This window comes from Macrotis lagotis, chromosome 5 (assembly GCF_037893015.1).
Source record: "Macrotis lagotis isolate mMagLag1 chromosome 5, bilby.v1.9.chrom.fasta, whole genome shotgun sequence".
NCBI classification, from domain to species: domain Eukaryota; kingdom Metazoa; phylum Chordata; class Mammalia; order Peramelemorphia; family Peramelidae; genus Macrotis; species Macrotis lagotis.
The window spans coordinates 211,949,871-211,977,694 of NC_133662.1; the positions used below are offsets into that span (position 1 = coordinate 211,949,871).

The 27,824-nt window shown below is 37.1% G+C and overlaps 2 protein-coding genes across 4 annotated transcripts in view; one reads left to right on the forward strand and one right to left on the reverse strand.

The window, feature by feature from the left end:
- Nucleotides 1-17,670, forward strand: part of GPSM2 (G protein signaling modulator 2) — a 78,307-nt gene extending 60,637 nt beyond the window's left edge. For 2 of the 3 annotated variants that reach the window (XM_074188322.1, XM_074188321.1), the window contains 8 exons: nucleotides 2,708-2,863; nucleotides 3,179-3,287; nucleotides 5,354-5,480; nucleotides 8,244-8,314; nucleotides 10,825-11,001; nucleotides 12,564-12,723; nucleotides 14,933-15,150; nucleotides 16,164-17,670. In XM_074188322.1, the coding sequence (XP_074044423.1) occupies nucleotides 2,708-2,863; nucleotides 3,179-3,287; nucleotides 5,354-5,480; nucleotides 8,244-8,314; nucleotides 10,825-11,001; nucleotides 12,564-12,723; nucleotides 14,933-15,150; nucleotides 16,164-16,406 (1,261 nt within the window). In that variant the 3' untranslated portion in view covers nucleotides 16,407-17,670. The remainder of the gene's footprint in view (nucleotides 1-2,707; nucleotides 2,864-3,178; nucleotides 3,288-5,353; nucleotides 5,481-8,243; nucleotides 8,315-10,824; nucleotides 11,002-12,563; nucleotides 12,724-14,932; nucleotides 15,151-16,163) is intronic. The other variant, XM_074188323.1, reaches the window with a different exon arrangement.
- The window catches only part of CLCC1 (chloride channel CLIC like 1), a 47,732-nt gene continuing 28,340 nt past the window's right edge, over nucleotides 8,433-27,824 (reverse strand). The window contains exon 13 of the mRNA XM_074188324.1: nucleotides 8,433-26,843. Coding sequence (XP_074044425.1) covers nucleotides 26,679-26,843 — 165 coding nt within the window. The 3' untranslated portion in view covers nucleotides 8,433-26,678. The remainder of the gene's footprint in view (nucleotides 26,844-27,824) is intronic.

Genomic DNA, 27,824 nt, shown 5'->3' on the forward strand with positions numbered 1-27,824 from the left:
GCACAGCTAAGTAATTATTAAGTGTCTGAGGTCATATTTGAACTCAGGTCCTCTTCCAGGGTTGATGCTTCATCCATTGTGCCACCCAGCTGCCTCTATGTATATAGTCTTAAAATAAATTTTTATTACTGTCTTTCATTTTTACATCACCTATATTTCCCTGTCTTCCTTTCCTCCTCCCCTCAGAGTTTTCTCATTTAAGAATATTTATATATATATGTGTGTGTGGATGTATATATGTAATTTTTCTTTCAAAGCTTGAGCATATCCAAAATAGGGCTATTATTTTCAGTGCTTGAAGTGATAGGAATAAAAGAACCCTGTCAATCCCCGGTTCCCTAGCACTCTTCCCCTCATAAAATATATCTTCTTGTTCTTATTCCACTCTCAACTCTTTCTTGTACTTTTTGTCCCATTCTTACCTCCCACCAATAACTGAAATCTACTCCTAATCCAGTAATAAGTGGTCTTTCTGGGTGATTCTTGCCTACTTAAAAAAAATTCAGTAGTTTCAGGGTCTTTTCTTATAAAAATAGCTATTGTTCATTTGTTTCAATCATATCCGACTGTTTGTGACCCCCATTTGGGATTTTCTTGGGAAAAATGCTAGAATTGCTTACCATTTCCTTCTCCAACTCATTTTATATATATAGAAACTGAGGCAAACAGGGTTAAGTGATTTTCCCAGGGTCACAAATGTAGTAAATATCTGGAGCTGGATTTGAATTCAGGTCTTCTGACTCCAGGCCTAACATTTTATCCATTTTACTCCCCAGTTGTCCCAAAATAATAATATGCTACTACTCCATTTAATCTTACTCTTCTTTTTTTTAATTTTTTAAATTTTTTTAGGCTTTTGCAAGGCAAATGGGGTTAAGTGGATTGCCCAAGGCCACACAGCTAGATCATTATTAAGTGTCTGAGACCGGATTTGAACCCAGGTACTCCTGACTCTAGGGCCGGTGCTTTATCCATTATGCCACCTAACTGCCCCAATCTTACTCTTCTTTAAACATTGATTATATTAATTAATATTGGTAGGATGTTAAAAAAAACCCCTCAAAACTAATAAAAATGTAAAATTTTATATATCTTATCCTTTGAATTGAAACTTTAAATATAAAATGTCTTTTATTCCTATGTCAAAGGGCATAAAACTTTTTTATGATTAACTGGGACTACATAGTATTGAAGGCTGCAGGGTTCTGCTGGGAAGTAAATGCTATATGTAAATCAAACAAGGGATGACTCCCTATTGATGAGAGCCTATTTCAGATATCTTTTTTTTAAGTTAAACATTTTGGAACACCTTCAGAGATTTCATTTCTGATATTCTGAAAATTATTTAGAATTTCCCACAGAGCCTGATAATGAGCTGCGTTAGGAATCAATTACAGTCACCTACCTACATCATTCATCAGACAGGATATAGAAATGACTTTCAGCTAGTGCTAAAAATTAAATCCACCACCAATGATTTGCCATCACCAAAAAAATTCAAAAGAATATGCTGCAGGTTCTGAAGGCTGTTCCAAAAGAGAAATTCTAGAAGTATTTAGACTGTCATTTTACATGTTGAAGGAGATAAAACTCTATCTCTAAAAAATGATTTTTATAAATCATCCTTGGGTGGAGCAGTTAGGTGGAACAGTGGATAGAACAGAGAGAGACCTTGGAGTCAGGAAGACCTGAGTTCAAATCCAGCCTCAGACATTTGATACTTACTAAACTTGTGACCCTGGGAAACCCCATTGCCCTACAGAGACAAACAAAAAAAAAAATCACCCTTGGATTTTATAGTCAATCACATTTCAGAATTATGATTTTATAAACTTACTTCATAATGATTATCATATCAACTTTAAAATTATGAACACTGATGATGGTGACACTTTGATCTATGAAATGTTGCTGTTTTTCTGTGTCAATATGCATGTGTTATCCATGATCTCTCATTTTATTTAGAAAGCATGGGGGTAGCGAGGTGGCACAGTGGATAGAACACCAGCCCTGGGGTCAGGAAGACCTGAGTTCAAATCTGGCCTCAGACATTTAATAATTGCCTAGTTGTGTGACCTTGGACAAGTCACTTAACCCCATTGCCTTATATAAAATTTTTAAAAGAAATTAGGAATTTAAATATTAGCCTTAATTAGCTTAGCATTTTAATCTTGTTAAAATTTAAATAACCAATAAAATTGAATTAAATGAACCAGACAACCTCTGGGCAATTTAAAAAACACAAATACGGGGCAGTTAGGTGGCACAGTGTATAGAGCACTGGCCCTGGAGTCAGGAGTACCTGAGTTCAAATCCAGCCTCAGACACTTAAGAATTACCTAGCTGTGTGGCTTTGGGCAAGCCACTTAACCCCCATTGCCTTGCCAAAAAAACCTTAAAAAACAAAACAAAACACAAATACTCAAAGTTTTAACATGCTCTTATAATCTCTTGATCTCATATATCAGTATTCCTGATGGATATTATGGGATAGCCACAGAATAGTGTCTTCACTGTTATTCAGTAGTCTGAATTTGCCATTTTAGTTTATCGATTTCTGCTTAATCTCTCTATTTAATGATCTTTATTGTATATATTAAAAAGCTTCAGAAGGAGTACTGAATTTTTTAGTTACAGTTTTATAAATATCATATTGTAATTTATAATGAATCATGGTTACTTCACAACTAACTTTCCTTGTTTTAAGGAAAACACTACAGTTGGCCCGACAGCTTAAAGACAGAGCTGTGGAAGCACAGTCTTGTTATAGCCTTGGGAACACTTACACTTTACTTCAAGACTATGAAAAGGCCATTGATTATCATCTGAAACACCTAACTATAGCTCAAGAACTGAATGATAGGTAAGAACAATCAATTTGTTTGCTGTAGCCTTGGGATAACATATTAAATAATTAACCCAGAAACCTTTATTTTTAAATGCTTTAGAAGCATTGATCATTTTTAAATTGCTCCTTTAATAAATGTCACTTTGAGTATCAGTTTCCTTGGGTGTATTGATACTTTAGAAATACTGTGATTATAGAGTGTTCCATGAATGAAGAAATCAATAAACCTCAAATATTCTTGATGTCTTAAAATATTGTCAGGTAATCCTGACTTTGTATATTAGAAAAGTTCATTTTAGAACCATAGATTTTGCTTGGACTATGTTGCAGAATTGGAGAAGGAAGAGCCTGCTGGAGTTTAGGAAATGCCTACACAGCATTAGGAAATCATGATCAAGCCATGCAGTTTGCTGAGAAGCACTTGGAAATTTCAAGAGAAGTAAGAAATTATAAAACTTCCCTATGAAACTGCTGTTTTGTCTTTGACTTCAGGGAGTTGGGGTGGGATGGGAGGAGGACCACATTTCTTCCTTCTTCTCTTGTCCAAGCTACATCATATTACTGATGAGTTTTTAATTATATAAGACTCAATTGAGAAGATTAAACAGTGACCTTTTGAAGTTTTAAATCATTGACCATTTTAGGCAAGATAACATGTTAAAGAATAACATTCCTTGAAAATAAAAAAGCATTATTTTATCCTGCTGTTCTGTCATTTAATGAGCCCAATTCTAAAGCATTTTTATTCTTCTGGAAAATTATGCTCTGCTGAAGTTATTGAAAAGAAAATAGCAGAGTAGGAAGAATACTATAGTAAGATGCTGAAGTCTTGGTGTCCAGTTTTAGTTCCTCCTCTTGCTAATTTTTTGATATTGGGCAAGTCATTTAGCCTTTTTTATTACTGTTCACTCATTTCAGTAATGTCTGACTCTTCGTGACCCCATTTGGGGTTTTTGTGGCAAAGATATTGGAGTGTTTGCTAGTTCCCTCTCCAGTTCATCTTACAGATGAGGAAATTGGGCAAAGAGACTTGCCCAGGGTCATACAGCTAATAAGTATCTGAGACAGGATTTGAATTGAGAAAGATGAGTCCTCCTGACCCTAGACCTAGCACTCTTATCCACTGCACCTTTTAGCCTTACAGTCTTCATTTTTTTTTTATCCACTCTAATCCAGTAGATGTTTTATTCAGTACCTGTGGTATGTAAGCGTTCAGAGAGTGACAGACAAGGAGTTTGCTCTTCTCTATTGAAGAGGAGAGTTGAGTCTGTGTACAGCTCACACTCAGAGACCTTAGATACAGATATAAACATATGTGTGTGTGTCTTTAGCTATCCATCTCTTTCTTTGTGTAGGTTTATGTATGTGCAGATATGTGTGTGTAAATTGATAAAATTGAGAAGCATCATGGGGTGCAGCTGGCCTGGGTTCAGCTCTAGGGGCACATGATAAATGATAGACCTCAGATGGACTTATACCTGCTAGACAGTATAGGTTGTTTGAAAAGAGAATGTTTGAACAGTCGAGGGGGGAGGGTCCAGTTGGGGCAGAATGTCCCAGCAAAGACCCAGTGGAGATTAGGGAATACAGATTACTAAACCTCAGTTGGATGACTTCCAGCAGTATCATGCCAATAGAAACAGAAGAAGGGGGTAGTGAAGATAACTCCAGTCTTTGGATGTGTACTGCTGTCAATAGGACAAGTGATTGAGGAGGAGAGGATCAATGAACTCTAAATGAGAAAAATGAGGCCAGAGAAGGAGCAATAGACCAGGAGTGACTAAAAATCCCAGTGAAACTGAAGACTAGTTTTAGAAGCAAGGAAAGTAGAGAGAAAAGTAGAAAAGGTTTTGGTCAGAAAAAGGAGTTTCAAAGAATTCTAATGGATAAAAAGGGGAGATGAGGAAGAGTTAAGGGGATCTCAAAGTGGACTGGTTCTAGGAGGAAAAAGAATTGATAAATTTAAAGGACAAAATGTTTGAGAGATCCTCAGCATCTATATTGAAGTTCATAAATGTGAGGGCAGAGGATAAGGTTGAGAGGAAAGACGAATTAGGCCTCAAGCTCCTTGTAATCTTCCTTGGGGAGAGAGAGGGAGAGGGAGAGGGAAAGGGAGAGAGGAAGAGAAGCAGATGGAGTAACCAATTTTTTTAATAATCCTTTTAAGATCATACTATTTTTAGGGGTGGCTAGGTAGTGCAGTGGATAGAGCACTGGCCCTGGAGGACCTGAGTTCAAATGTGGCCTCAGACATTAATAATTACCTAGCTGTGTGGCCTTGGGCAAGCCACTTAATCCCATTGCCTTGCAAAAAAAACCTTAAAAAAAGTATCAAGATTATACTATTTTTAGGTAAGATTTTATTTTTAAAAATAAGATTCCAATAACATTGGATTATTAGCTGTAATTCTTTCAAATTATTGATCTTTCAAATAATAAAAAATGTATTCTTGAGCATTCCTAATTTTTCACTAGTGATTCTAAAATTGAAGTACTTGGTTGTAGATTGGAGACAAAAGTGGTGAGCTAACAGCTAGACTGAATCTCTCAGATCTTCAAATGGTGCTTGGTCTCAGCTATAGCACAAATAATTCAATGATATCTGAAAACAATGAAATTGACAACTTATGTGGTAAGTGTGTATTTTTTGTAAGTTGGATAGATTATCTGGAATTATATGTGTGTCTGCAAATGCAAGAGAACTTATAAATGTTTGAAGCTTATGTTTTTCCACAGTATTAATTTTAATGCTTAGCAGGATCATTTTGCTTGTGTATACAAAATGATGCAAGATGTAATATTTTCATGAATTCAAAATCTGTTCCATATTTTTATAGATGTGCTTAATTTTTACCTGATGTGCTTTTATCAGTGTCAAATCTCTATTATATCTCACTCTATTTTAAAAAAAATTATAGTATAGTATATTATATGACCCAGATGTTTTGATTATTTCTTTTTTCCTAATTCTTCTTTCCTTTTTTACTTCTAAAATACCCATCATGAGGATTTTGTGATTACTTTAAGATGTTGAATTTTATATTATTCCTTTTCCCTCAGGAAATCTAGAAAAGTTCTATTTGCCAGATGATTTGGGCAACATCAAAATTCTTGGGAGAAAAAAAAACTTGTCATTTTTATATATTAAAATTATTAAAGAGAAAAGATTGATGAAGTTCAGCCTCACATTTTTTGGGTAGCATCTCAATGCTGCTCTCTTCGAAATATTTCACCAAGAAGCATTAAAAAATATTTAGATGCAGTCCCTTCCAAGTTTAAGGAAAGAACAATCACTTTAAAATGAATAATCTATTTTTTTACTCTATTGCTTTTTTGTGGTAGCTTTTAACTACTTACCTGTCTTAACATCATCAATTACTTTCCATTTTTTACAAAATTTTTTTCATGATCTTCTATTGAGTTCTGTTTAGCTCTGTTCATATCCTTAAATCTTCCTAGGACTTTGTTTTAAAATTCAAATTCTTAAAATTTCTCTACAATATCTTTTATTCAGTTATTTCAGAATTTCTCATTTTGTTTTATCTTATACTGGCTCCATGGTCATTTTTCTTTGTGTTTTCCCCCATGTTTAAATAAATACATGTTTATTGCATCAGAGCTTTTTCCCTAATCTATTCTTGGTGGTTTTGTTGAATTTTATTTTCCTGTTACTTTTTAGGAAATTTTGGGGTTTTTTTGGTGTTTCCGAGCTATTTTCATAGTCTTCTTAGAAGTATCCAGAATGCTTTGCTTCATTCTTCTGTATATCTAGTTTTAGTCAGTGCAAGCATTTATCAAATATTGTGTTCTAAGCCCTAGATGAAGTGCTGGAATCTAAAAACAGCAAAAACACTGTTCTAACACATTCTGTAAATACCTGTTTACATATAGGATACATTGAGAATAGATAGAAGGGAGGCACCAGCCTCTGCAGCAGGTGGGGTTTGAGCTGAGACATTGGGGAAGACAAGAGTTGGAGGTGAGGGGCCCAGTGGGGAGGAGGGGCACACTCACAAAACTGGATCAGAGTATGGGGAGGGATTGGGGGGAGCTGATGTGAGGAGGATACATGTGGAGAGAAGGGGGCCAATAAATGAGAGTCATTACTATAAATTTAGATATATCTGAAAAAGGTGTTTGAGGAAGATCCTAATGTTATCAGCATCAGGGATTGGCTGAAATGAGAGAATCTCTTGGAAGGGCCCAGCGGAATAGGTACTTCATATAATGCTTGTTTCCTTCCTTGCATAGTAAGAGGGAAGTATTTGGGTTAAAAGATAGATTTCTGGGGCAGCTAGGTGGCGCAGTGGATAGAGCAACCGGCCCTGGAGTCAAGAGGACCCGAGTTCAAATTTGGCCTCAGACACTTAATAATTACTTAGCTGTGTGGCCTTTGGGCAAGCCGCTTAACACCATTGGCCTTGCAAAAACCTAAAAAAGAAAGAGTTCTGTTTTGGACATGTTGAGTTTGCAATATCTCCAGAAGATCTCAATTCAACATGTCCAGTTATCACTGATGACTTGTGACTGGGGGGGTCAGAGAAATCATTAGAACTGGACATATAAATCTGGAAATCATCTGTATGGAAATGGGATTCTCAAGTGAGATAGAGGGAGAAGAGAAAGGACCCAGGACAGTCTTTGGGGCACTTGTAGTTAGACAAAGAAGCAAATGAATGAATGGGAAGAGAAGTGAGAGAGGGCCCTCTCACAAAAACCTCTAAAAGAGAGATTTTCAGAAGGATTAGATCAGAAGCCAGCCTGCAGAAGGCTTTAGAAGTTAAGTTAGTAAGAAGAGAGAAGCAGAGGTACTTCTTGTAGAGACACTCATTTCAGAATATCTTAGCTTGTTTTCTGGTAGAAACCATCACCATGTAAGATCTTATATTGGAAAAGAATAGCACAAATGAGTCATGATTTGGTAATATTTTATTTTTTAATTCTTTTGCTTTTCTCAGTTGAAAGTTTTTCAGTCCCTTTTCTTTAAATTTTCCTTTCCTAAAACCACTATAGCTCATTTTTTTTAGAAAGAGTATATTTTAAAAAATACAGTATAGTGATGTAAAAACCAGTTATTGTAAAATGCCCTTCTAAATTAGAGGGTAAATTGTTAAGGGTGGAGTTTCAAGTCATAATAATGTAAGCTCTCCAAATCAAAGCACTTTAGAGGGAGTGAACAATCTACTTTTATGTAGTTAGGATAGAAAATGATTCTTCTTAAATTTCTCAATTGAATGAAGAATTTGGTCTGGTTTTGTTTCATACATATTTTCTGACATTCTGGCATCCACATCATTCTTGAACGGTGAGTAGATAGTATGTGCCGAATATATGATTCGAAGGGCCTTGTTGGAACCAGGTTGGTTTATTTTTATTTTACTTTTCCCCCCCAAAGATACACGCCCTAAGGTAGGACGCCGACACAGTATGGAAAATATGGAACTTATGAAATTAACACCAGAGAAGGTTGGCAACTTTTAAAATCGTTTTTTAATTCTAAAATGTTTTGTAATAATAATGCTTAATATAAAGTACTCAGTTTGAATAATTTCTGAATAGTAAAATATATACTTATATTGTACACACACACACACACACACACAGTCTCTCTCTCTCTCTCTCTCTCTCTCTCTCTCTCTCTCTCTCTCTCCTGTTTAAATTTACAACCTTACTACTGTGGATGTTAAAAATTTGTCCTCATAAAGGAATTTGTCAACTAAAAAATAATTTGTTATAATAGTTATTGCTAAGACAAGAACTGAAGAATACTGCAAAGCTTAAATTTATTAGTAATTGATATTTTAATGATATATAAGCAAAAGACAATTTGCTTAATTTTACTTTTAGAATGCAACTTTTAGTGTTAAAATAATTTTAAAAATTCAAGGTATATCTTCAAGAGTTTTCTATATCTTCCCTAAGTTGTGTTTACTTTGACAAGAAAAACTTTACCATGAAAGATGTCTTTGATAAAAAACGTAATTGTGAGAAAGGTGCCTGTAAACTGCAATGAGTTGTTTCTTTCAACTTCTCAAGATTAGAAAGAAAATACTATTAAGATTTTTTTCAAATTTTCATCATATCTTTTGTTTTTATACCACATTAATTTTTAAATATATCCCTCTCTCACCCCTACTCAGTGAGCCAGCTCATAACAAAAAATTAAAGGAAGTTTATTAAGACAAGGGAGGAGAATGTGAATAACAGAATGAAAATTACAAAATGTGGAAGAGGACTAATGGCCAATGAGACTGAAACAGTAGCTTGGAGCCAATTTTTAGAGAATTTTACACTTTTTTTTTCTTCTCAATGTTGATTGTCTGTGTACTAGCTGTGGCTGATCAGAACATTTGGCATGGAGAAGTCTCTAAATTTGTTCATTTTTTTTATTGTACATTTTATAGAAAAAGAGGCCAGGAAATCAGTGCAGTTAGTAGAGGAATCTGCACTTAAGGAAAATTAATTTGGCATTCCTTGGTATAAGAGGGACTAGAGTAGTGAGAGACCAGTTAGGAAGTGGTTGCAGCAGTCTTGGGAGGGGTGATGAAGGTAGTAGTTGTCTAAGTAGAGAGAGATGTTACAAATTAAAAATGGCAAGATTTGGCACCTGATTAGATTTGTGAGGTGAGGGAAAGTGAAGAGACCAGGACAGTGCCCAGATTTTGAAGCTGAGACATTCAATTGTCGTGGCTTCTGCAGAAACAGACGTTTGGAAGAAGGGGGTGGGTTTAGCATTCAGTTCTGACCTAGCGAGTTTAAGATAAATCTGCCAGACCTCCAGTGAAAGCGGCCAGGAGGCACCCCAGTGACATGGGACTGAAATGAGCTCTGGGGGTCATCTTTGTAATGATGCTACAGGAAACCCAAGGAGCTAAGCTGATGAGACTAGAGGGAGAGCCTTGGAGAACAATCAATAAGGGGACATGATAGGAAACTGAAAAGGGCCAGTCAGCCAGGTGGCAAGTGAGCTGGGAGAGGAATGTCACCCAGAGCCAGGAAGGACTGGGTGACTTCATTTCCTCTAAACTTTTCACCTTAGTCTGTTGGGGTTTTGTTTGCACAGAGATGTCTGTGCACTGTTTCTCCCCTTAGACTATAAGCTCCTGGAGAGCCTTTGGGTTCCACTGCCAGTCCCTGGCAGATAGTTGATACTTAATGTTTGTTGGTTTGGCTTGAATGTCAAAATGTAGCAGGTAGGTCAAGGAGGATGATGACAATTATTGATATTAAAATGTTTATAACTTAAACATATAATTGTAATCATTTATAGAGTGTCTGCCGTGTTTGAGCCACTTTATGGTATTTGGCAAATATAATTTCATTTGCTCCTCACAAATTTAGTCCATCTTCTGTTACAGGCCTCAAAACTATCATGTCTTAGTTGTCTTTTCTCATATGACATAACACATATAGGGTCCTTGATCATCCTGGTTCCTGTCTTCTGTCTGCCTGCCATCTTATTAATGTCCTTATCAGCTACGGTGCCCCTCATCTTTGAAGGCTGTACGCTCCTGACACCCTCTGACCAGGGCAGGAGAATGAGGATTGCTAGTGCCCTGCCCCTAGATTCTCAACCTCTCTTAGAACATCCATGGTTGAACTGTTACACTGCACTTATCCCTTAGATTTCATAATACTAGATTCAACCCAAGACTTCCTATCAGGATCTTTTAAAAATACAGACTATAGTCCCAAACCTCTCATATAGTTTTGTAACATTTGCTAATTTATAATTTTGCCACCTTTCTGCCTTTTAAAAAGTCACTGATAAACATGTTAACGTTGATAAAAATGTGAATAAATAGACCAGGGTCAAACACATTTTTAGGCTACTGTCTTAGAAATCAACAACCAAATTGATATTGAATCATTAATGACTTAATGATTCAACAAAATTAATTATAAGACTATCATTGTATGAAATTAAGAGTCTATTTTTTCTTCTTGGTTTCTCATCTTTGTGTTTTATTTTGTAGGTTCAGAATTGGAATAGTGAACTTCTTGCTAAGCAGAAACCTCTCATTGCCAAACCATCTGCAAAGTTGCTTTTTGTAAACCGACTTAAAGGGAAGAAGTACAAAAATAATTCTTCCACTAAAGTTCTGCAAGATGCTAGTAATTCTATTGATCACCGATTAACAAGCTCTCAGAGGGTATGTTTATAATGATTTGTGGTTTGGGCAGAGCTGAAGATGTGTATTAGCTTCACTTCTGGACCTGTGATTTCATTGGTCTAGTAACTAACTGCCAGAAAGAAAATTTCCTTTACCATCCAGATCCTTTACCATCAGATCTTAGAAAGTTATCTGGGGTACTTTAAAGTTAATTATTTTTGATCACATTACTAGTAGGTGTCAGTGGTGGGACTGGAAGCCAGCTCTTCCTCAACTCCATGATCAGCTTTCTCTCAATTTTTGTGAAAAGTCTTAATACATTACCTCAGGATACCATGGAACTGACACTGGGCCTCAGAACAGGGGTCTCTAGACAGACGTGGTCTTTGTTATCTGCAGACCAGCAGGGCCTCCTCCCCAGAATGCCAGCTGCAGGTTTGGTCACAGCACAATCTTATACAGCTTGAAGGTTTGCAAAGCATGGAACCTTTTCATAAACTTTAACAGGGGCTTTGAACTTTGCAAATCACCCCATGAAGCAGGTTCTACAAGTATTAATTTGCTCCATTTTATAGATAAGAAGACTTGCTCATAAACAAGTGTCAGGAGTATGATATAAGGCCAGGGCTTCCTGAATCCAAGCCCACCTTCTGTGCCTGCCCCTCAGTCACAGGGCTGTCAGGAGACCAGTTGGCCAGCTAAGTTTAAAGAGTTTCATCACCAGAAGATAAACTTTTTTGGACATAGCTGCTAATGCATACCATTTGCTAGTAGTAGGTTGGTAATCTGAGATAATGAAAGGAATCCATCATCCAGAAGCCAAACTGGCGAAGTCATGAATTCATTACTATTTCAAGTCAATGAGATATACAGACTAATACTTCAGAGAATGTTAAGGACTAGGTAACAATCTGTGAATAACCACATCTTAAACATTTTCTTCATTATTCTGAAAATATTTTCTAATCCAACAGTAATCAAAAAAATACTTAGAAAAGGGCTAAAAATTTGTGCATTTTTCCCACTAGTCTTTTTCATCCTGTGCAAGAAATTTGAATTTGTTGATTTTAAATTTTCTCATCTATAAAAATGAGTAAAAAATAATACCTATCTCAGGGTTCACATGTTGATTAAGTAAAAATAATCTAAAGTGCTTTGCTTCGAGTATTATATAAATATGACCTATCATTATCACATCTAATACAGAGAAAGTCTTGGAAATAGCTTGGCTAGGAGTTTGTTTCTACTTCTTAAATAATTTTAGCATTCTTTTCTGAAAGGTCTAAGCTTTAGGTGTTTAAAAACAGATTTTGTGTCAAGGCCTTTATACTGGTATTTATAATTAGTTTTTTGGGATGTCACTATTCCCCATGTAGATTTTTCCTAAATAAAATGTTTGTTATAAAAGCCTGGAAAAAGGAAAGCCATGTAAGAATTGTAATAATACCTTTTATTTTTATTAATACCGATATTGTTGATTTGTCCTCCCAGGGATGGAAAGCTATTTTCTTCCTTTTCAGTTTGGTGTCTGAGACTGAGGTTCCTGTTTTTAAGACCAATGCTGAATTCTCAAGTTGGATTTGTTTTTCTTAACCTTTCAGAAAATCAGTGCTGATACAATTGGAGACGAAGGGTTTTTTGATTTGTTAAGCCGATTTCAAAGCAATCGAATGGATGACCAGAGGTGCTATTTTAAGGACAAGAGCTGCCACCCTGCTGCAGCCACGACTTCCTCCACTCCCCCCAAAACAAAGAGGAAATGTAAGTCCTTTCAACTGTTTCCTCTTGAATCAGTGCCCTGGTTTAGGAAAGGAGATCAACAATAAGGGAAGATACCTGGGGAGAATCATAGAACCTAGAAATTCAGAGGAAACAGAAGAAAAAGGCCCCAAGTCAGGGATCTGTGCTCAGGTTTTGAAGCTGAAATACTAGATTTAGCCTGACATTTTCATTCCCAGATGTCCCAAGTCTGGGTGAGAAGCAGCGGAACCTGGAGGCCCCAACACAACAGGTCTGAGACCTGATGGGATTCTGAGGTTGGAATGTGAAGAGGAGGGTACATCCAATGAATCGAAATACTGTGTTTTGAGAATGTGCACATATGTACTTAGATGAAGAGGAAATAGGATGAACATCATTTCTTTGAAGATCAGTGGAGGAAGAAACAAACAATTTTTTTTTTGCAAGGCAAATGGGGTTAAGTGGCTTGCCCAAGGCCACGCAGCTAGGTAATTATTAAGTATCCAAGACCGCATTTGAACCCAGGTACTCCTGACTACAGGGCCAGTGCTTTATCCACTGTGCCACCTAGCTGCCCCTGAAACGAGCAGTTTTGACAGGAGAATATGTACTCCAGGCTTCTTGGACAGGAGAAGGAAGTAGATGAATTTGAGAGAGAGTGATCACTGGGAACTGAAGTAATCTGGACTATGGGGTCTATCCCTGTGGTCTGCATATTAAGAAAACTAAAAACATTATACTGAATTTTTAATTATTTTGTTAAACATTTCCCAATTATATTTTAAGCTGGTTCTGTGGCCCAAGTTTGACGCCTCTGGTCCACACATACCTACTCACCCATAACAGCCCTGAATGATTTTTTGACTTGCCTCAATGATACCTAAAGGTAGAAGAATCGATGAGGAAAACTGCTAGCCTGGATCTGATTTCCACCACCAAAGAGTAGAAAGGATGAGAACACTGAGAACTGAATGAACACTATCTTAGTATTTATGGCATCAGAGTCTAGGAAAGTAGGGATAGTTTGACAGGCATCTGAGATTCTGTAAGAGTCAATATCAGAGGGTTCTGTGATCTAAAACAGGGCAAGTCAGCCCAAGAAGAAAAGAAACCCTCAAAAATGAAGTCCTAGAGACAATGAACAATTCTGATGGGGGAGAGAAGGAACAGTTGTTTTAATAGACCCTGGATGCACAAGAACTAATCAACCAGCTTAAAATTTGAAGACAAATACAGAAGAGCCTATTTTCTCAGGGAACAGAGGACTAGAGAAGTGTGGCCCGGTCTTGCATAGTGTCGGGACCAGTGAAAATCACAAGGAGTTTGGAGTAGGAAGAAAAGTCAGGCCCCAAAAGCGTTTTCAAGCTACTCTGGGGAAAATAGGAAGAGTACCCAAGAAGGGTTTAGGGCCAGTGTTTGAGGGGATGAGTAAGGGAGAGAGAGAAGACAGCACTATGTTTTCTCTGCTTCCAATAGGAATGCCCACTGTGGTTCCTGTTCACAATGGGGTTGACTAGAATACAGTGCCTCTAGAAAAAGATTTGGGCTTTTTCTATTCTACCAGTCCAGCTCTGTGACATGAGTCCTAGAGGGCTGATCCAGGTCTCTCTTCTTGTCTCTCTCCATCACCCCCTTTCCTCCCCCACTGCCTCTCAGATCCAGAGAAGTGACCTGCCCCTGATCAATGACAAGATTTGCTTTCAGTGCCGACTTTCTTAGGGGGATAGCAACACAATGGTTGGTTCAGGGAAAGGCAGGAGTAGCGGGATCATCAGCAAGGCTTCCTGGAGAAGATGCTCCTCAGCTGAATCTGGAAGAAACAAGGGATCACCTCACAAGGGAAGGCTAGAGAGAAGGGGTTCCAGACATGGGACAAAGCACAGACATGGACTTTTGTGAAGAAGGATGGTGAGGTGGACTCGGCAGGAATGTGGAGTGAGATAGATTAGAGGGGTGACCTGTGCTAATAGGTGCGAGGTCTACATCCAGATGGTCAGGCTGGACACTGGGCAGGCTTAGGCCCAAGCCTGGGATCAGAGCATGTTTTATGACATTCCAAAGCCAAATATGAGGAAAGATTAAGGTTCTCATTAGCCAGACCTTTTCCTCTATTCATCATTCATTGGGGTAACTGAGTGATATTTTTAGAAAACTATGTTCCTAGATGGTAGGGATCGTCTTTGACTCTTTTTGTATTTGTAATAGTTGGTGTTGACTTTTCCCTTCCCAGCTCTATCTGTTTCTGTTGTCTCCCCCCACACGGATGAATTTTTGGATCTGCTGGCTAGCTCACAGAGTCGGCGGCTGGATGATCAACGGGCCAGTTTTAGCAACCTGCCGGGGCTTCGTCTAACTCACAACAATAACCAGTCAGTACTTGGCCACCTAATTGCCAGTGACAACAAAGAGCCAGATGATGATTTCTTTGATATCCTTGTAAAATGCCAAGTATGTCTTAAATTTTTCATTTTTCTTTATATATGTAGCCCTTGATGCTAGTCATTGTAAGCTGACAGATCACAGCTGGGCTTGTTTAGATTTGGGCATTGTTTTAGCAGAAGGTCCCTCTGTCAACCATCTAGCCCCTTGAACATGATGCAGCTGAAGACTAACAAAGGAGGGAGACGAAGGAGATCGTAGGGGCATAGAATGAGTCAGAAGGAACCTTAGAGCTTGGCTGCTCCAACCCCTTCATTTTACAAATGAGAAAGCCAAGACCCTGATGCCTAGCCCTAACATCATCAGTATGTGCTTTCAGAGGGCCCTCATGCTTATTCAGCTCCACAGCTTGGGGCATGTTTTGAAGGATTTAATCAACATAATTTCAGTTGAATTGTAGCCAAGTATTTTGTTGTATCTGACTTGCTCCTGAAGTGTTACCAGGGACTAAAGTAGAGTTTTAAAATGCTTGGTTGTTGAGGATTTTTTTTTATGACAATAAAAAAGCTCCAACTTTTAACATTCTGAAATTATAACATGAAATCATAGAGCTAAGAGTCAAGTTTCATCTCCCAAGGAGAATTATATGGTTAATCATACGTCTTCAAATCAGCATAAAGCATTTCTGAAGAGATTATAATAAATTATATATATATATAATGTCTCCCAGGAAATTATGCAGGAGCCCCCCAAATGCCTGCTCTGTGCTTCCAGAAACCTAACCCATCCTTTAAAAGTATGGAACATAGCAGCCCAGTTTACCATCTGAGAAGCTTGACAACATAATATAGCTTGTCTTCATTATTTTGCAAATTGCCTAATATATCCATTTATTCCAATTCATCATTGGTCAGCTTTTTACATGCATATATTTTTTTGATTCCTTAGCAAACATTTTAATTCTATTTTAATTCACTTTCAGAAAATTTAACAGACTAGCAAAATATTGCTCCCTAACCCTGTCTACTGTGGCTTTCCTTTGCTATGGCAACATTTTAATCCTCTTTTCCTTTTATCTTTAGGGCTCCAGATTAGATGATCAAAGATGTGCTCCACCTCCTGCTGCTACCAAGGGGCCAACTGTACCAGATGAGGACTTTTTTAGCCTTATTTTACGGTCTCAGGCAAAAAGAATGGATGAGCAGAGAGTTCTTTTACAGCGAGACCAAAACAGAAATACCAAATTTGGACTAAAAGACCTTTTGCAACAAAGCAGTGCCTTGTTGGAATTTGAAAATTTAGAAGAAAAATCAGGAAACCACTAATATTGTACATTATTTCATAGTTTCTGCAGGGAAAATAAATTTACCTTTATCTTAAAGGGAAAATTTGTAGCATTGTAGTAGAATTGATTATACAGCTTAAAGGGTTTTTAAGAATTATGTAAATATTTTAATTTTTTAATGTTACAGTGATGAAGAATTAACATTCCCAATTATGTTTGAACATAGTACTTTTAGTACGTTTGTAAGTTGCAGTAGTATCAGCACATGATCACTGCTTATTTTGACAATTTGCTTAGATTTCTTTGTATTTTTTGTAAAAATAGGAAGCTATAGCTTAGGAACGTGTCTTCTCACTAGAGTTTTTTGTTATGATTGGGTTGGCAATGGTACTTTTTTATACTTGACTGTGTTGGGGGGGTAAGGTGCTCCTTTAATTAATGTAAAAAGATCATTTGTAAGAATCATTGTTTTGTACAGCTCTTGAATTTTTCTCCTCTTAGTTTGTCGTTTTCTTCGCTGTGGTACACAGGAAAACTTGGGAGGAATAAACTTTCCTCTCCTAGCAAGTTTTGAAGCATTGTTTTCCATATTTGTAAACAGTTGTGACAAGTATGTACTTCTGAGAAAGTCTGCTGGAACAAAAACGCCATTTTCAGTGAATATGTACACGTGTGTTCACTGCCTTCAGTGTTCATACAGCCCTTGCAGAATCCGAAGCAGCACGGCCACTATGATCCCTCTTGGCCCCAAAGTTGAGGGCTGGAATCAGTGGGTCTTAATTGCAGTTACAGCTCATTGTGAAACTAACATTGAGAGTTAGGTTCTCCTAAATTTGTTTCTAAATTCCTGAGTGATTGAATGAACCCTAAAGCAGCTGGGTGGATGTCGGTGCTACGTATATGGTGTTTTAAGGTTCAAAACGAACTTTATATAATTACATTTTTCCCTCTCTCACAATGCCATTAGGGCATTACAGCTACCCTGTTTTGTCCATTTTATTATGTAAAGAAATTCAAACTCCATTACACATGTCTCATCACCTGAAGTTTTCATGAGTCCAGGTACCAAAATTAAGGTTCTGCTGCTTGTTTTAACTGTTTGCCCCATCCCCTGCCATACTGAGCTCCCATCCCCCATTTCTTTCTGCTCTCTCCTCACTCTCTTGTCTCTAACCTCCACTATTTCCAAATCATTTTCCAACTCCCAACTCCATCTCAGGTCTTATCCCATGGTCTGCAGTAGCTATCACTCTGAGTTAGCCACCCTCTCCACTCATTCTCCTGGTTCAAGGAGTCATCCTCACCAAGCTCTAATTGCCATTTTCATACCCTCATTCTATAACTTTCAAGTCTGAGGTTCACTCCATCTAGATCACTGCTTTTAAATCCTTGTTGCCAAACTATGCCAGTCTTTCAGGGTTATTTTCATCGTTCTTTCTCAAAAGAAGTTCAGTACCAGAGTTGTGAACTGCTCCAAACAATCTGGAGAGCAATTTGGAACTCTGCCCACCCTTTGACCCAGCAATGCCTCTACTGGGTCTGTATCCCGAAGAGATCACAAAATGGGGGGGGGGGGCAAAGACCCACATGTACAAAAATATTTATATGAGCTCTTTATGGTGGCAAAGAATTGGAAATTAAGGAGATGCCATCAGTTGGGGAAAGGAACAAGTTGTGGTCTTTGAAAATACTCTTATTCCCTAGCAGATGATGAGCAGGCAGATTTCAGAAAAACCTGGAAAGATATTCTTATGTTGAGTGAATCAAGCAGAACCAGAAGAACTGTACGCTTTTAACAGTTATGAGAGACTTAGCTCTTCTCAGCAATACAGTGATCAAAGACAATTCTAAAAGACCTAGAATGGTCCTGCATCCACATCCAGAGAAAGAACCATGCCACCTGAACGCAGATCTAGCTCCTGCCCTCATTCAGCTGTTCTTCGTTTCTCTTAACATCTTGGTCTCTTAGTTGATCATTCCTACATCTTTACTGCACCTCGGCCACACTCAGTCCCTAGATGTCACCATTATCCATACATTTTTCCCTGTTCTGATCATTTCCTAGTCTTGTCCCCATCAGTCTCAAACTTCTCCAGCTCTCCTCTACCATTTCATCGTCTTTGCTCCAGCCTCATTCTTCTGGCTCTTTCCAGTCTTGACCCTATTAGTTACCCCTGATGATGTTAACTCCCTTGATCTTGTTCTCACCCCCAAATATCCAATTTTCATGTGCTTGAATTTCCAGATTCCTTTATCCCATAGTCATAATTCTCATCTTCCTGTATGCCTTATGACCCCCTAGGTCCTGGCCTTTTCCTCTTTCCTTCTCTTCTTTTCCAGATCTTCACCCTTGCAATGTCATTACTACACTCTTCTCCCTTCCCAGTATCAACTCCTCTCTGCAAACCAATTCAACTGTCTTTACACTTGAATTCATGTTTCTGAACAATTAGACTGTAATTATATCTTCACTGATTCAAGGCAATCCTTCATTCCAAACCTTTTACAATATCTCAGACTTGCAATGATACATCACCTCCCAACTCCCTCTGCTGAGAACTTTGTGCTTGTGTGTGTGTGTGTGTATGTGTGTGTGTAAGGGGGGGGAGATACAGTTCACCATAACACTCTCTTCTCTCACCTCATACTATCTTCTTTACGTTGGTCTTGGATGAGGAAAAAAAAATAACTTTTCACTTCTACATGTATTCCTTATCCCAGCCCTTCCTATCTCTTCAAAAGGCCTATCATCCACACTTCATTTTCAAGCCTATCCTTTCCTACCACCTAAAAACATACTTGTATCTTCTTAAGTCCTTAAAAAAAAATAACCTTATTTGATCCTACCATCTCCACCAGCTTTCATCCTGTATCTCTTTCCTCTCTTGACTAAATAAAGCACTCTGCTTGCAGTTTTCACTTTTGCTTGCCTGGATTGTAAATCCTCTGTAATTTGGCCTTGGACATCCTCATTAACTGGATTTGAAAATACTGATTACCTTTCCTTGGGTACTCTCTAATCTAACATTTTGTTAGATAATTATCTTCTGGCTCTCTGACTGAATGCCCTCTATGAGTGTTTTCTCAAGGCTCTGTCCTGGGTTCTCTTTTTCTTCTGTGTTTTCTCACCTGGTCTCTGTAGGGGAATCTCAGACATATGTTAGAATCCTCTCTCTTGAGCTTCAGTTCTGCCTGCATCACCAAGGATACCCCCTAGGCATCTCAAATTCAACATACACAAATTCATTATCTTTCCTCTCCCAAACCCATTTCTACATCACTGTAGTCACAAGTGGTCCCATCCTCTTGGTCACACGGGCCCAGAAACTCTGTTATCATCTCACTCCTCACTCTCACCCCACATATTCAATGTATTGCCAAGTCTTCAGATTTTTACCTTGAAAATTTTTCACAGATTATTTTCTCTCCACTCCCAGTCACCACCCTCAGTCAATTCAGTAGCTATGAAGGACCTACTCAGCTGTAGGTACTGTGCAAAGCATGGGGGATTCAAACACAAGACAACTGCACTTTCAAGGAGCTCAGGTTAAGAATGGAAGCAAGAATATAAAAACATCTGTGAAAATGAACTATGAATAGGATAAAGTGGCAGTAATATCAGGAAAGGTCCAAAGATTAAGGGAGACCAGGAAAAGCTTCTTGCAAAAGTTGAGATTTTAGCTGAAACTCCTAGGAAGTCATAGAAGCTAAGGAAGGAGAGAGAGCATTCCAGCTTATGGTTTAGAAAAGAAATCCATGATCATTACCAGGGTTCTAAGAGTAGTCTAATTAGAGATGTTATATCTGAAAGGTCTCATAAGAAGTAGATAAAGCAATGCACTGGGAGGGGGGGAAAGGAGAAGAATGGGGGGAGTTTATTGGAAGGGACAGTAGCAAGGAGCAGATGACATTAGAACCTCTTTCTCATCTAAACTGGCTTAAAATAAGGCAGCAGCAATCATGAAATTAGACAAAAGTAAAAAAACAGACCTAAAGGTACCATTAAACAATATCAACACTACACCCCCCCCCCAAACGAACATTCATGTTCTTAAAGGAAGTTAAATGATCCACAGGAAGAGTAAAAAGTATAAAAATGGGGGGACCTCAATTTATTGTCCCAGTCCTGTCCAACTCTTTGTGATCCCATTTGGGGTTTTCTTGGCAGAGATACTGGAGGGGTTTGCCATTTCCTTCTCCAGCTCATCTTCTAGAAGGGGAAACAGTGACTCGGACAACTGTGCCACCTAACTGCCCTTTATCCCTCTTAGACCTATATAAACTGAACAACAAAAAAAAAAAAAGTTGAGGATAAAAAGACCTCTGTAGAATAGTGAATGCGAACAGTAAGGAATATACACTGATTTCTCAGCCAGAGATGGGACATGAATTTGACAAAACCTCAAAAGCAGAAAAATTAAATGCATCTTTTCCCAACCATAATACAATAAAAAAATCATATATAATATAGGGACTTGAAGCAAAGATTAAAAATTAAAACCCAGATGACTTAAACCCAAAGAAAGAATAAGTCCAAGAATAAATTAAGAGATAGAATTGTTATTTGTTCTTCATTCTCTTAAGAGGACCCTAACATCAGGGTGCATGACATGAAGTGAACTGAATTTAAGTGAGAGAGGACTGCAAAGTCTCCAGCCTCATTCTCTCCTCCAGAACTACTTGGGACCGACCAGTGAGTGGCAAGATCTCTATTAGGATGACTGGAGATGGCCCTGAATGCAGGGAGAGACTTTGGTCTTTTTGAGCAAGGGTCTTTAACAGGTCTCAAATTGCCTGAGGCAATGCCCATTCAATGATTAAGGCTAGCTAAGAAATGAGGCAGAGCATGGCCTCTAAGCATTTGTTATATCTGTAGGGCTGAACACAAAGAAAGAGCTTAATAAATGTTTGTAACTAAACATTCATATAACTTACCTAATTTTAAATTCCTAAAGGAAAAATATTTGAATTTTATTTTCTAAAGGCCATAAATATGTTCAAATGAACTTTTTTTTTTTTTTTTAGTTTTTGCAAGGCAATGGGGTTAGGTGACTTGCCCAAGGCCACACCTAAGTAATTATTGTCTAAGGCTGGATGTGAACTCAGGTACTCCTGACTCCAGGGCAGGTGCTCTATTCACTGCACCACCTAGCTGCCCCCCCACCAAATGAACATTTAAATGAGTAATATCAGGTCTTTTTATTTTTTATTTTGTTTTTAGGTTTTTGCAAGGCAAATGGGTTAATTAACTTGCCCAAGGTCACACAGCTAGGTAATTATTAAGTGTCTGAGGCCAGATTTGAACTCAGGTACTCCTGACTTCAGGGCAGGTGCTCTATCCACTGCACCACCTAACCACCCCTATCATATCTTTAAAAAAAAACACACATTTAAGAAAAATAGTATTAACAAGTAATTTAATAAGGCCAAAAGAAAGATAGTTTAACACTGTGCACAGTCTTAAGAGTCAGAAGGTGGGAATTTAAGGCCTCCCTCTTGACGACTCCACAGTGCCACCAAACAGCAGCCTGCTGTAAGCTCACTCTAAGGTTAGAGCTGAGTAGATAAGTAGTTTCAGCATCAAGAATTCCCCACACCAGTCAACTCAAAGGTCAGTACTGGGCAACCTTGACCTTCCTTTACCCATCTCCCCCCCAACTCCAAAAATGAAATGTTAGAAAATTCAGAATTCAAGTACCATAAAAGTTTGAAAAGGGTAAAACAAATATAAATGTTAGCTATATAGCATAAGAATGGGAGAAAGGTACCAATTAAGACATATTTCAAGCTATACGTATGAACTTCATTCACATTTTTTTTACTTTTGTGAAACATATTCGTATAGAAATAATAATGTCATTAAAGAACATACCAAAATTGAGTAATTGGGGGAAAATTTATATCTAAATTCTTTCATTAATTAAAAAGAGCTGTTTAAGAAATTGGGAACAGAACTAATAAAAACTAGAAAACCAACAAATTAAAAATCTCAAACAAAATAAATTCCAATCCCAACAAATTAAAAATACCAAAACAGAAAATCAAAACAAATGGAAGTCAACAAAATTGTAAGTTTAAAAACAATAATTACCTAGCAGTGTGGCCTTGGGCAAGCCACTTAACCCCATTTGCCTTGCAAAAACCTAAAAAATAAAAAATAAAACTAGATTTTTTTCCTGGGGGAGGGGGCATAAAACAGATAAGACAGGAGCTAATTTGCATAAAAATAAAGAAAATAAAATACAAATATAAAGAATTAAAAAGGTAAATTCACAACCAATTAATAAAAGCAATTATCAAGGAGCTATTTTTCTCAACTATAAACACCAGTTAAACTGACAAATGAAACAGTTGAATAAATTTTGAATAAATTCCCCAAATGAACAGAACAGGAAATAGAATTCTTCAATAACTTTACTTTAGAAAAAAAGACACTTAAGCAGAAATGAACTTCCAAGAAAAAAGGCCCAGAATCAGACTGATTTAAAAATGAATTCTACTAAATATTTAAAGGTCAATTAATTCCATTACTGCATAAAATAGGCAAAAGAAAAACAAAATTTCCACTATGACAAATATGAAGGGAAAGTCAAATCAAGTAACTGTGGACCAATTGCCCTAATAAACAGCTGCAAATGTTTTAAATATTAGCAAGGAGACTACAGCAACTATTACAACAAAGATCATGAACTGTATGACCAGGCTGGATTTATGCCAGAAATGCAAGGCTGATTCAAATTAAGAAAATTATCAGTGCAACTGACCAGATTAATAACAAATCCAACAAAAATATTTTAATCAGTGAAGATAAAGCTTTTAAACTACAAATTCATTCCTGTTAAAAACACTGGAAAGCACAGCATTATCTGTAATGGGAATAAGCTAGATCAGGAATGAAACAAGGATGTTCATTCTCACCACTATCATCCAATATTGAACAATAACTGTAACAAGCTGTAACAATAAGACAAGAAAAGTGAAGGAACAGGCTTAGGAAAAGAGAAGCAAAAATCAGCACAGATGATATAGTTTATTTAGAATTCCTCCAGTCAATTAAAAAACTAATCAAGACAATTAACTTCAACCCAGTTGCAGATCTACACTAAACCCACACAAATCATCCCCATTTCTATTACCAACATAATCCAACAGGAACAGAAATGAACAGAAGCACCTTCATTTTCCTGAGGTAGAGAAACTGTGTGGCTGGGCTGCTCATAGAGGATGAAGTAGTCACTTCTTCCTGTAGTATTAATTACCTGGCCAGACTATGGTAGGAAACCACCCAGACATAGTACAATTTAGAAAAATGTGATAAATCAAAACCTTTTCACTTCAGTCTTTATATATAAAAATAAAAATTTATTATGTATACATTTTTGTTCTTAAAAGAGATTATAAACCTTAGAGCTGATCCTCATTATTCTCTATTCCATTTTTGCAGATTGTATCTACTCACTAAAATTAACTTGTAACCTTGAAATCCCTCCTCCTGGTGTTTTCATGCCCAAAGTGGCAAAGCCTCAGGGCTGTCTGGACCCCAGCCTTCTCTCAGTGATCCTGCTACTTAAGATCCTTTTTTTTTTTAAAGGTCAAGGTCCTTTTCTTGCCATGTTTTTCACCTTTTTATGCTTCTGGTCGATGATTTGCTGTCTTGCTGAGGGGTGGTCTTGTTCTGAAGTGCAAGGAGGCTGTGAGCTGCCTTTTGGAGAGAATATCTGGCTGGGAGCTCAGCATCAATGAAGCCATGATCTCTTACAAGAAGGAAGAGTTGCAGGCTCCTAGGGACCCCTCCCGGGCTCTCCTCTAGCAATTACAGCCTCCCCCCCCAATTTTGCGGGTTTCAGAGTACAGAACTACAATGAATGGAGAGTCGATGCTTCCTGCTCCTCCCACAAAGACTTTTCTGAAAGCATAATTGCCATGATATGCCTTAACCACAAAGGAAACCATAATGGAAAATAGTGGCAAGCCTTAATTCTCCCTGCCAACTAACTAGATAGGGAAATGATATATTCAACTTGTTTTTACAATATCAATCTTGTATGGGTGCATATAATCAGCAACAACTATTTGTCTCTATTTCTCCAGTGAAACTAGTCTTTAAAAAAAAATATAACAGCTTGAAATATGTCACTAAAATCCTAGAAGCGAGGGTTTTGGCTTACTGAACAATACAGACTGGATATGGGGATCAAGGGAACCATCACTGATGAACTAGCTGCTTCTCACAACTCTTTTCTCTATATCCATAAATCTATACCACAGCATATCTCGATATTTTTCATTAGCTGTCTTCCTGAAAAGGTGTAAAAATTTTTAAATCAATATTTATGTATCAAAAATGCCATTAACTAGGCATTATAAAGAATAAAGAATGTCTTCCTACATTTGTAACTGAGAAACAATAAAATCAAACAGAAGGAATGAAGTTTCTTGGATCAAATATTTTAAAGAAAACATGAATCAAATATTAACAATATCTACATGGGGAAAAAATTAAGGATTTGCAAACCCAAAGCAGCATAGTAATATGCTTTAAAGAAAGATTTAACTAAAGAATAAAGACAGAGACTACACCTGTGATTTTCTTTGGTGTAGGGGAATTTTGAGAAGAAATCCCCCTCTACAAATGAAGACCCAAGACTTCTCTATGATTAAGATGATAGAGATCCCTAGAGGACTGAGAAGTGATTTGTCAGAGGTGTTAAGAAGTGGAATTTGAACTTGAATGGGTCTTCCTGACTATGATCACCTCTATCCATTACTCCATGCTATCTCTCAGAGATAATCTTTCTTAGTTAAGAGAACATTTATATTTGAAAACTACTAAACAAATATGCTTAAAATTAAGGGCAAATAGCATTTTAAAAAATCCTTAACCAATACACAAAAATTATAAATTCTCTTTTGGGTAGAGTAAGACTCCTATATGAATTTGTATCCCGCTAAGCCTTAGTGTTCTACTATATATTAGTCAATAAAATTAAAGCTTGATAATTTAGGTTCCACCAATTAGTAATGGAAGACTATGCTAAATATCATCTAAGAAAATTTCATTGGTCAAAACAAATTACAGATGATATAGCTAATTCCCCCTTACCTGGATTACACTTTTAGTAACCTCAATACAATAAGTAAACAATCAAAAAAAAAAACCACAACCAAACTAACACGTATCACATTAGTTCTGCCAAAGTCTATGCACTGCATTTTAGATTATTCTTAGGCTAGTCTCCTGACTCTGCAGTAACTATAGTGATAGGCAAGACTGGTTATTTGCCCCCCGCCTAATTCCATTATGACCTCACAGGATATCAAAAGAAGTCCTGATTGCAAAGGAAGAAATAAAGAGAAACAACTAGAATATAACATAAACTTGTTGGTCTGAGAATAGTCAGTATCTGAACAAATAGCTCTAAAAACTTCATTGGCCCTGAAGGTTTTATTCACTGTAATACTCAGACTAGGGGTCAAATAGAGAAAGATTTACATTCAAGTCCTGCTTGCTTGGTTATCTGAGGAAGTGTGTGGAATATCTTGTGGAAAGCACTGCTTACAAGAGTTAAGATAAAAATAAATTTAGGTGCATTCAAAACTAACTTCAGTCTGTAAAACTAAACCCGATCCCTGATAATGGACAGGAAGTGATGTTTGTTCCTCTTAAGAAATTCAACTCCTCATTTCAAACTTAGCAATTAATTGTCCTAAGCTGTTAAGGTCAATTTAGAGGGGAGGCATACATCTGGCAACACTGTTATTCATTTGTTTTGTTCACTATGTATCTGAAAACCAATAAAACTATTTCTTTAAAAATATTCTCTAATTATGACTTCTCACTAATTTATCAGCACTAGTGATGTTTAACAAATTGTCATTAGTTCAGATTAATTTATGATCATTAATTAACAACTATTTTAGAATGTGAGGTTAGACCTTCCTCCAAAATTAATAATTAACAATGAAAATGCCAGAATTCTACTGAAAGAATATGAAATTAAATATAGTCATTACATCTACCCAGAACCTACTTTCACAAACTTACTTGCTATATGAACTAGTAATTTCACTTCAGTCATTCCTGTTGGCACTTTCTGCAAAAAAATACCAGAACATTAACAAAATATGCAGAATGCTTGATAAGAAAAATACTCAAAAAAAACCCTAACATGAGACCTCATAATTTTCACATTTGTCCATGGCCAGCCTCTTCCTCCTTGTTACGTTGACTATCTTCTTGATTCTTGTCCCATCTTCCAGCTAAGGCAGTGGACATGTTATGGGTCCCAGCTTGCAGAAGCTGCTTTTGGTTTTAGCTCTCACCTGCTGGAAGCTCACCTTCTTTACTCCCTGGGGTCTGCTGCTCACAGGATGGCTCTTCCAAATGGTTTATTTTACTGTCACTTTCTTTCACTTTGCTGTTTTCTGGTATTTCACACATCTCTTCTGAATTTTTATCCAAAATGGGTGATTTCTGCTGTGAAATGTAGAATATACACTTAAATTTTTAAAAATTAATTTAGCCTGGATAATTTTACAGAAATGGAGTCATAGACTGGAAAATATTCACATTCCAAATATAAACACTTATGTCAAAAATAAGATTTTAATAACTATTTTTACGTTTAGCCTAATCAAAACATTCTCAGGTACACAGGTTAAGTGATTTGTCCAATTCTATTCACAGGATTAAAACTTGATAGCTTCTAGAATTCTAGAATTAAGTGAAATTTAGCTATTTTTATTCAAATATCAATGCATAAAGAAGCCACCAATATTAGTACCTAAACCCTAAGTTATTAGCATATGAGGATTAGAAAGTGTCATGGTTGAAAAAAATTGTGAGATTTTTTTTCAAATGATATCTTTTTATTTATTTGTTTTTTAGGTTTTTTTTGCAAGGCAGTGGGGTTAAGTGAATTGCCCAAGGCCACACAGCTAGGTAATTATTAAGTGTCTGAGGCCGGATTTGAACTCAGGTACTCCTGACTCCAGGGCCAGCGCTCTATCCACCGCACCACCTAGTCACCCCTAAATGTTATCTTTTTAGCAGCAAATAAGCAGCATTTCTATTTTAAAGATCTCAAAGGGAAAAGATTCCCAAACAACACCCTGCTCTTGCTGTTAATTTCAAAGACCTCTCAGGTTTTACAAAAGTGAAGAACCATTCCATAATAAATGCTCTTCTAAATTGCCACTTTGGGATTCATAAAAAATTTTTAATTCTATCCCCCCCACAGTTAACAGATATTTGAATCACACTAATATAAAATCAAGATTATTTTTGCCTCCTCATATTTTTTCTCCAAATAATCTCATGAGGGTGCTATATATATAAGTTCCCTGGGACTCCTGAAGCTATGCCAGTGACTTTCAGCTGTTTGCTTTCCAATAGAGCACTTTCAGTTATGTTTTATTTGAGGGCTTCAATGAAATTTGTAGCCTCCAATACCTATCC